The 10,695-nt window shown below is 35.8% G+C and overlaps 1 protein-coding gene across 1 annotated transcript; it reads right to left on the reverse strand.

Moving 5' to 3' along the window:
• Positions 1-1,876: 1,876 nt before the first annotated feature.
• LOC148278898 (uncharacterized) lies at positions 1,877-10,325 on the reverse strand. Its single transcript, XM_088230714.1, has 8 exons — positions 10,268-10,325; positions 9,921-10,072; positions 7,614-7,751; positions 6,354-6,535; positions 5,556-5,763; positions 5,072-5,173; positions 3,678-4,975; positions 1,877-2,620 (listed from the first exon to the last, which is right to left on the reverse strand). Exons 1-8 carry the CDS (start codon positions 10,271-10,273, stop codon positions 2,169-2,171), a joined length of 2,538 nt encoding a protein of 845 aa, XP_088086840.1. The 5' UTR covers positions 10,274-10,325; the 3' UTR covers positions 1,877-2,168.
• Between the last annotated feature and the right edge of the window lie 370 nt (positions 10,326-10,695).

A 10,695-nucleotide genomic window follows, 5' to 3' on the forward strand; every position in this document is an offset into this window, starting at 1 on the left:
AGCCAGGGGCTAAAATAATGCAGATCAGCGAAACATTAAAGCCATATTAACCTTTCAGAATATTATTTGAGCCAGTCTAAAGAAATGTGGATGGAAAAAGTGCGTTGTACAAAATTAGAAACAAAAATATGTAAAATATCTACCACACAGTAAAAAATGTTTTTAATATGTATTTAAAATATCCAAATTAAAGATCTACGGTTCTCATTTGTATAAGATTTCTCCTCCATTATACTTAAAATGTATTTGTAGGCTGATCTCACTAAAGAGGAGAAATCCAAAACTAATGGATAATGTACAATATAATTTAGAGCGCAACTGCAGAAATTCATTTATTTCAAATCTTAAAATAGTAGGTAGTGAAGCGTGGGTAACAGTGGATCATTTGCAATAGTTTCGTGTGTACTGCATGCACACACATATATTTTTGTTTATTCAACACATTTTAACACTCTCTTCTACCTCACTAGTAACCTTCATGATGTCAGAGCTGGAGGCTGGAGGATGTGCTGCGACGCTTTGGTTTATACGTTAGGACAAAACTATTTATGGATGGGAAATCTGAAAGGTTTGATTTTTTCCCTTCGTTGGTCAAATATTGAATATATAAGTACACTATTTGAATTTCTTAGGAGAGGAGCTTGCTATTTTTTTTTATATTTACGGAAATTGTCATTGGGTTACAGTGAATTATTTCATATTGGGTCACAGTGGATTGCTTTTTTTTTATACAAATGAAAAGTTTTAAGTCGTTTCAAGTTTCGTGGATTACCAAAAGCAGGTCCAAGAAAAGAGAGAAGGTCATCACTTGACTCGCGATCAACCCTCTCTTCGAAAGAGAAGTCCATTATTGCAACCAATACCCCAAACATACTCAAAATAGAAAATGTGATTTTTTATCTTCATAGCCTGGTAGAATTAAGAATTTACATAAATTACAAAAAAAAAACAGTGTATTTTTTAAATAAACACCAGGTTATTCCAGTCTGATCCACTATAACCTCAAGGTTGATCCACTGTGGCTCACTTCTGGGTCACAGTGAATCGATTACTTTTAACCAAAACTAAAACTATAGCATATAATTAAATAAGCTATAAATTATATGATATCAAACCGAAACCATTACTTTGAATACTATGAATGCTTCTTTCAATTTTAGCAAGGAGACCAGAATTCAACAAATAAATTTTAGAACTACGGAGGTTTTAAAAAGTTATCCACTGTACCCCGTGCTCCCCTACACATATAAAAATAATCTTAATGAGGAATTATCGCGTTTTCTTTTGTATTTGTTAAAAAGGCTGTTAGACAAAGCCAAAAATTTTGTGTGTCGTATTATCAGCGCTTAGATTTTTAAAGTTTTGTGTTTCTGAAATTACTCCGCATGTGACGTCTCAAGTTTTCTTCCGCTTCTAATAATATACTTCAACAAATATATTATATCGATTTGTTATAACATATCGATTCCTAGTAGTTTCAGTAGTTAAGAGAAAAGGCGGTCTGACTTTTCTTCACACAAACGTATTCCCGTATTTTCTCTCTGGATTATAGCACTAAAGCAGTGATTTTTTCACACACTATAGATATTTACTATTGGAGAGTCTCTTATTATTATTTTTATTGTTATTGTGGGAACTAGGACCATCCAAAAACCTTTAAAAGCTCCCAGTTTTATCTACCGTCTTCGGAAGTACGGTATGCATATTGTATAACTATTTTTTTTCAAACGCAGGAGATACCAACACAGAAAATGTCATTCTGATGCTCTGAAAAACAGAAATTATACAAAAATGAACGGTGGGGGGAGAGTAAAAAAAACCATAAAACAATTTATCATAATATTATATCACATAATAATACTTTTATTTTGTTCTGTCAAATATTAATATCTCCCACATTGCATAATATTACATTTTGTATGAACCACTTTTAATCCAAATGTAATAATCAGATAACAGATCACTTTGGGTTAGATATAGATTTCATTGAGAACATAGTTTACTTATTATAATTTGCACATAATATATCAGTTCACAGAACAATAAATAGGATAATAAATTACCATGAAAAGGTCAGAATGCTGGATAGTATTGTAAATGTTTTGATCGAATAAGGTGCAAGAATAGTGACTACTTATACTAGATTATAATACTCGGTTCATCGCTAGCTACCGACTACCGTGTTTTTTGAGTTCTTCATCTATGGCCTCCCCCGGAGACGGTACCTTTGTTCCATACGGAATGATGTCGATAGATTGTACGTGAGCTCTCACCGACTTTCCTGGCGGGAAGTGAATAGATTCTTCACCTAAATTGGTAAAAATAGTTCCACCTAAATTTTTGTCACCTGATCCCCCGAAGGTGATTTCCGTATCTCCTCCCGGTTGAGAGTAAATCCCGTCATTCTTATCTCCTTTGTTATGATTTCCTTCCAAATAACCTCCGGAAGGCGGTGGTCCAACAGGTTTTGCCGGTCCTGTTGAAGGAGACTCTACAGCACTAGGGCCTGTATTGTCCACTATATCGGGTCTGTTAGGTCCGTCTGGACCACTTTCTTGCCCATATTCGTTTTCTGGTCTTGATGAGAACTCTGATTCACTGGAAGAACCTGGTTTGTGCCCTAAAATTTCAATTTCGGATTAAACTTACGGACTGCTACATGTAGCAGGTGGAACAGGGTATAGAAGGAAGCTATAAAAATTATGATCATGATGAAGATCTCCACCGACAAGCCATATCAATTGAATTATTGAGTCTAAAAATTATTTTCAAAGTGGTTTCTCTAGCTGTAAATTGTATTTAAATCGTTCAAATCAAATTAAATTAGTAAAAACGCGTAAGTACATAAATATATAAGTTATACGTCGTATTAATCTGGAAGAGTGTATTTTTTTCACAACAGGCCAGGAGGCCCAAGTACAGTTTTAAATTATAACACAGAGCTCCTAGGCTTAAGAATCACACTCAATTTTCGGAATCGAGCCCGAAATCTTCCAAACAGTCAAGCATCTTACCCATACACCACGGAGGCGTCTTTTTAAAGGTCAAACCACACCAGCGTCGCTGCACATTAGCGGTGCTGCGCGATGAAATTTTGTGTGGGTGCGCTTTTTTCATCCAAAACAGTGAAAATATATTTTATCTTGCCGTGTCATAGGCAGAATGGTGAACGTTTCGTGTGTAAAGTGGACAGGTCATTAGTCGTATTTCGTGTACCATACCAGCGCTGGTATTCCAAACGAAATTATAGCGCGGTATAGCGCGTTTTTACGTACTAAATACGCATTATAGCGCGCTGTAAACGCGTTCGGAATACCAGCCCTGAAACCTTATGCGTGGTAATTCGACATGCTAAATACTACAGAACGAGGCTGAGTTTTACACTGAAAAATATTTTTTATCTATATTTTTGTGTTTTAATGCTATACGCATAGGTACTTCATTGTGATATTAATAAATCGGGTTGTGGTCCTGTGGTTAGTGTCTCAAACTCATGGATCACAGATCCATGGTTCGAATCCCACTCTACCCCACCTTGATTCATATTTTCTAATAGTGAGTTATTTACAAATCATTCAAAATGGCCCCGCAAAATATGTATTTGAGTAAGTCATAAAAACGCAAATATTTCTTTTTCCAAAAAAAAGTAGTACTAAAATATAGGAAATAAATATTACCTTCTTCTTTTCCCGGCTTATTGGGATAGTTGGGTAAATTTCCTCCAGTTTGACTCGCACCAAATATATCTTCATCATCTTCTACGTTAGTAAACGGAACGCCGCTCTCTGGTTTAAATTCGCTACTGTCTGAAGGTCTTTTGTTATCTTTGTCCTTGCTTGGTCTTGAAATAATGCCTGGTCTACCAGGCTTACCATTAGGCTTATTTACTGGTTTAAATCCACTTCCAGATGTATCACTAGAACCGGGAGGTCTAGGTTTGGATACTCCAAATATATCGTCGTCATCAACACCAAACCCTAGACCGGGTCTGTTTTCATTTTCATTATTTCCTCCGCTATCAGGGCGGTTACTTGGCCTATTGTTTGGTCTATTAAAGGGCCTATCTTCTCCGGGTCTTCCTCCCGGCCTCCCGACCGGCCTTCCACCCGGCCGCCCCCCCGGCCTCCCGCCGGGCCTCCCCGCTGGCCTACCTCCGGGTTTTGTGCCGGGTCTTCCCGCCGGCCGCCCTCCCGGTCTCACGCCGGGCCTCGAACCGCCGCCATTAGGTCCCTCAACACTCCCACTGGACTCCGAGCTTCCTCCCGGTCGATTTGGGTTCCCTACGCTTCCTGGACGACTATCTGGCCTATTTCCTGGTCTAAAACCATTATTTGGTCTGTTTGGTTTATTCACGCCAAAAATGTCTTCATCTTCTTCCGAATTCGGTTTGTTTTTATCGTTTCCGGGAAAATCTGGTTTTTCTTTTTCAGAACTTCCACCGTTCGGTTTACTATTACTATTAGGAATTTTATTTGGTTTTCCGAAAAAATCATCCTCGTCGTCGTCGGGGGCCCCATTAACGCCGGCACCACTGGGCCTTTCTCCACTCTGACCCCCGAATCCAGTATCTCCGGGACCGGAACTGGCAATAGGTTTAGAACCCGGCTTTTTAGAATCGGATCCGAATCCTGGTCTCTCTTGACTTCCCGAGCCAAGCGTTGGTGTATTATTGTTATCAAATATATCGTTCCCATCTTCGTCCCCCCCGGTGGGCGGGGGAACTGGTTTTTTATTATTTTTTGGGGGTTTTACATGTCCCGAAGCAGCTGACCCCTCTGGCCTTCCAAATATGTCGTCATCCCTGTCGCTTGGAAAATTGTTACTTGGCACGAAGGCATCCGTTGGAGGAAATGGTTTGTTAAATGCTGGATCTCTATAATCTGGTAATACTGGGAAAAATGACGGTATAAATGGATCCTTACTATTCTTAATAACCCTATATCCAATTCCTGGTCCAGCTATATAATTTACGGTTCTGAAAGGAAATTATCGATAATGTTTTAATTGTTTGACATTAATTTGAGTTAAAATACTATATACGAGTATGCATGCACTATAATGTTCGTCACACCTCTGGACTCCTTTGTCGTCTAGAAAACTGTAAGATCCTCTTACGTTACCACTCGCATCACTACTTTCGGTTCTTCTCTGGTCTGGTCCCGCAGAAATGAATCTAAAAAAAAACCACAAAGAAATAATTTTTGTTTTTATGTTTGAATGTATGTTCAGACAAGGAGCTCATGGGCGTTAAAATAATTATTAATAACCAAAAATCGTTTAAAGCCGACGAGTCACCTTTTATTTTCTTTACAGTTTTTGCATTTTTATTTCCACAACAGGCCAGAAGGCCCAATTATAGTGGTGAACTACAGCACGGAATTCCCAGACTTGAAAAAATTCCATTATTTTTTAGTATTTTCTCTGGGAATCGAACCCGGAACTTTTCGTGCGTGAATCAAGTTTAGTACCTTAGCCATTACACCATGGAGACCGCCTCTATGACTATTGAGATTCGATATCACAAATTATATTAACAAATTATACATGTCTTATACCTATAAGATCCATCCAAGCCTCTCTGTACAGATGTGTGCCCTCTCTGTTTTTTTTCTCCCCTGACTAGAGGCCCATTATAAAAAAGAGGTCCAATAGATCCAGGGTTAGAATCTGGGAAGGCTGTTTTAACGTGGAATCCAGTATCTTTACCAGCTATATATTCTACATTGTGCCGTTCTCCAATATCATCTACAAAGGAGTATCTTCCTGAAAACAACATATCATGAAAAAATACTTTCAGGCATTGTAAACAAGAAACATTTAAACTAATCAGTGAAAGTCTTTTATGAAAAGTTTGTTAAAATAATTATAGAAATGAAGTATTTATGATTTTTTTAAAGGTAAATAAAATATACAAATATTATACTTCGATAGGTATACACATTATTTACTACCCAGTCACTTTATAAGAGTGTGCATCGGAAAAAAAATCACACCAGACCAAAAGCCCGATTATAGTGGTGAGTGATAGATAGCACAGAACATTCAGGCTTGAGAAAATTCATCGGAAATCGAACCCGGAACCCCCCGTGATTGAGATAACTCGCCTCCTCGGTCGCTTAAGCACTCGCCATCGCGTTAGGCCTGTTACTATGGACAAGCCCTGAGGGTCAACTATAGATAAACTCGTCAATAAAATTGAAGTAGTTATTTTGTAAGTACTTCCATATCTGCGCTGCATACAATTCCAATATACGTATTTCAGGTTTAAGTATTAAAATGCTTACGTAACTAAATATACCGCACAGCAAATTCAGTAAATCGCTGATTTATCTCATGGAGAAGATTCTTCTTACCTGTCACATCACCTCTTCTGTTGGCATCTTCTTGTTTTTCGTAAGTCGACGTCTTGAATCCGAAAGAGTAGCTCGGATCCTCATTAGGATCAAAGTAAGGATCGTCCTTGTTTCCTATTGGTCCTCTAGGTCTCTGATCTAAGTCCATCTTGCGATGGATATGTGGGCCTCGTGCGCGGAATCTGATTAAATTAATCATTACAACAGCGGAATCATTGAAAAAAAGATCATCGAAAGCGATATAAAACTAGATTTTATATAAATTCAAGTAAACGCAACTAAGCATTTTTTCAAATCATAAAAAATGTCTCATGGAAATTACACAGAAAATCTTCAATGAAACTTGTTTGTACGCTCAGGCAGTAAAAATGTCTCGGTTTGTTTTGTGTTGACATCTGATCAAGTTATTTTGATCGCTTGATACATGATGAAAATTTTGCATATTCTTAAGACCTTTTTTGAAACTCAAATTTTTGTTTTACATAATAAACCTAACAGTGATGCCATTTTGTTGATCAAGTCATATAATATTTATTATGTGTGTTGTGTATCTCAGTTGCATCTTTTCAATTATTTTTGAACAAATTACAACAGGGAACATCCATATTTCTTCAATTCTTCCATTCCTTTCAAACATAGGCAAAATGGTGAATGTTACACAGTGTGTAAAGTGGCCACTTAGACCAGCTTATGACAGGTCATAAGCCCTGTAAATGCCTTGATTTCCGTATTCCCTTATTTCAGGTATTCTCCCTCCCTGTTGTAATTTGTTAATCTTAATGACCCCCGAGGGGGTGAAATCCAGTCTTTTGTCTACGAACATTTGGACAAACTCAAATATTGTAATTATTTTTTAGTTTAAATTTTTGAATCGGCTTGTGGTTCGGCAGTAAATAATATCACAAAGCCGCAAAACAGAGATCAAAATTCAAACCCCACTCTACCACGAATTTTCTAGTACTGTTCTTTATGACTAGTTGAAATGGCTCTAAATTTGAAATATTCTGGTAAATCATAAAAACTTTTTTTTTTCAATTAATGTATATACTGGTGTTGTTTATAAAAAGGAAAATATTGATAAATTTAATAGAATGCGTAATTCTCTTTCTCTTACGTCGGGCAAAAAATGTTATCTCAAAAATAGTTAAGTATAATCTGGCGCTTATATTGCGCATTTGACAATGTTACATGTTACAAAAGAATCATTTTTAAGTACTTGTTTAAGTAGGTACTAAAATTTTCCAATGGAAAATAATTTACCCTCGTGGTCCAGCGGTGTAAATAGTTTCCTTGATGACGGCATCTGTAGGGTCCCTGGAACCGAACCTTCCCCTTACCACACCAGCTCTGTCACCCTGAGCAAGGTGGTAGGATGCGCCGCGATCTTTGTTATTGTACCTGTTAATATTACACGTATTTATTTATTTATTTCAATACAAAAATGCATTTTAATTAGGTTGAGTAGGTCTGTAAGTAAAAAAAAAGCTGTGTTGAGCGGAAATGTTTTACATTAAAAAAATATATAAATATAATATTATAGTTAATGTAATCGCACTTTATTCGAAACAACAATATCAAATAATGAGGAAGTTCAGCCCTACCGGAAATAAGACATATAAAATAATGTCTTAAGCGCGGTAAAAATTAGAGCATTAAATTGTACGGTATAGTTTTTTGAAAATCCATGAAAAAAATGTATTTCAATATAAACTAACTTCTTTGAACGACGTCACTAGTTCATATGAATCAACCAATGATAGGAGAGTTGTGAAAGATTTCCGGTTTACGGTACGTCAACGGATCAATCGGCCGAACTGGCTGAGAAGAAGTTGAAGAGAACTTGAGACGTCACACGCGGAGTTATTTCCGAAATACAAAGCTTTAAAAAATAGTAGCGCTGATAATAGGAAATAGGTTTTTTTTAAATTAATTTTTGACATTGTTAAATAGGCTTTTAGCAAATAAAAACTACTGAACTTCCTTATTATAATGAAAATACACAAATATCTTATATTAAAAAAGACCTTTTAATATAAATGGATAGAAAAATAGCTTTATCACTATTATAGTGATTATAATACGTTTATAGTAAATACTAATATCTAAATTTGAATCATTCAGCCATCGACCTACTCGTATATACATTCTTAGATCAATCCATTCAGTCATCGATTAATTTTTCTGTTTTTTTTCTCGCCTTGAAAGTTATTTGTAAAAGATTGTGAATCGTAACTCTACATTTTATTTTTTAATTATGTCACGCTTGTTTCAGTGTTATATTATTTTTAGACTATATAATATGAGCATGTAAGATATACAAAAATATAATGACAAAGGAAATAGGCAGGTACGCTATTTTTAGCAACAGAAAAAAACTGGCATTTAATAATATAATCTCAATAAGGAAAAGTCTTCAACAATTTTCTTGAAATGTGAAAGAAATACTAAATGTTTTCTAAATAGCTGTTATTGTTATAGACATAAAAGTTTTAGATTTAAATCTATAAATTTACCGGTTTCATCGCTATTGAGACATTTTTTAGACTGGTGTCACGGAAGGGATGCAACCGGTCACTTTCAAACTTGTTCAGTCAATCGTTTTCGTTTCATGTTTCTTTAAGATTTTTACATTTTATTTATTAAGTATTTCATTGATAAAAACCATACATGATTTGGTTACAATGTATTCCTCACTGGGAAATCCCATACCGAGGAATGTTTTACAAGTTTTTTTGACAAAGAACCTTTTTAAAAAAAATATATACAGGGGTTGGCACTTGAAATTTTACCAATCAAAAATTTTGTAAATTTGTCAATTTTGATTTTTTTAATTTAAAAACTTCAGTATAGTGCAAATTGTATTGTTCGATGTAACCACCATTAGCACGGATAAAAGCACCGAGTATGTCCAAGAAAGCTTCACACGCTGCACGAATGTGGGCTGATGGTGTTTTGTTCCACTCTCGGCGAAGAGCAATCTTTAAGGCGTCGACCGTCTCATATTTTTTATCTGATACTTTGACTTTTAGAATGGACCAAAAAACGTTGGGTTTCACGGGCTTTATGGGATAGTGCCGAGTCTTGTCGAAACGTCCAATGGTTTCTACCGATTTTTTCACGTGCCCGAGGTGAACAACGCATCGGCCTCAGTAGAACTTTGGTCAAAAAAAGTTTGTACAAAAATGTATATACTGTTTATCATAGTTTTGTAAGGTTATTTTTTACTCGTTTATGTAACTTTTCTCGTTTTTCAATGTAGTTAATCACAACTCGGGTAACCCATAGTTTTAGTTTTATTTTAGAATTTGGTAATTTGATTACTTTTTAATTGTCTTATGATTTTCTCGATATACTCCGTAATTATAATGAACTTCAAAATTATTTTTTACCAGCGAACTTAAACACATCGACTAAGTAAATGTTATTTCATACCATCCCAAAACTAGTATACTTTCACCCCCGACGGGAAAAAAATTGTTTGTCTCTGCACATCGAAAATAGCGGGATCAAATTCATTTTTAAAGCTTTATAATTTATCAGATTGGATTTATCACTATTATCACTTACCCAAAATCAAAAGACCCGTCGTTGTTAACGTTATTAAAATCTCCGTCATCAGCGGCAGCTTTGGGAGGAGCTTGTGCGGAGGCTGCTAGGAACATCCCCAGTACCAGAGCTATCGGCAGTATGCACATGTTTCTCAGGGCTCTCGACAAAGGCTGTGGGAAAAGCAAATCTTGAAGGCTCCGTTCTATTATCTTCGAATTCAATTAAGCGCTTTCCATTCAACCATTACCTTGTCATAAATATATAAGCCGTCAAGCACATTATATGTTATCTATTAGATTTTTTGTTAACAATGTAGGTATACAAATTACTACACTATTTATGTATGTTTTCAATGAAATGTTTACCTCCATACGCCGGAACAATGGGGTGATCCGTCGAGATAAGAGCCCAAACTAAAAGTACAGTGTGGAAGCGTATGAGGAAAATAATAATCGACGATAGATTAATATCTTTTTGTACAGTGACTAGCGACTTGTCCGAGTGCAGGTATTGTGTTGATTTTATCAATGATATATATTTAAACAACAGTGAAACCCCAATTTTCCGGATTAATGAGGGCCAGACGTTATCCAGCTATGCAGAAATCGAAGAAAGCTAAGATTATCTTTTTATGGCTTTTGAAATAATACAGCGAATTGGAATCACATTGAAGACTTTCTTAAACATGTCAGTCAATTGCTTTGACAAAGAAACTTGTTTACGAGCATTTATTTTTTATTAAAATATCTTTATTTTATATTTCCTGATAACTACCTGAATATTTGGTAATCGG

This window comes from Micrasema longulum, unplaced genomic scaffold (assembly GCF_059751315.1).
Source record: "Micrasema longulum isolate JH-2025_06_02 unplaced genomic scaffold, ASM5975131v1 h1tg000811l, whole genome shotgun sequence".
NCBI classification, from domain to species: Eukaryota; Metazoa; Arthropoda; class Insecta; order Trichoptera; family Brachycentridae; genus Micrasema; species Micrasema longulum.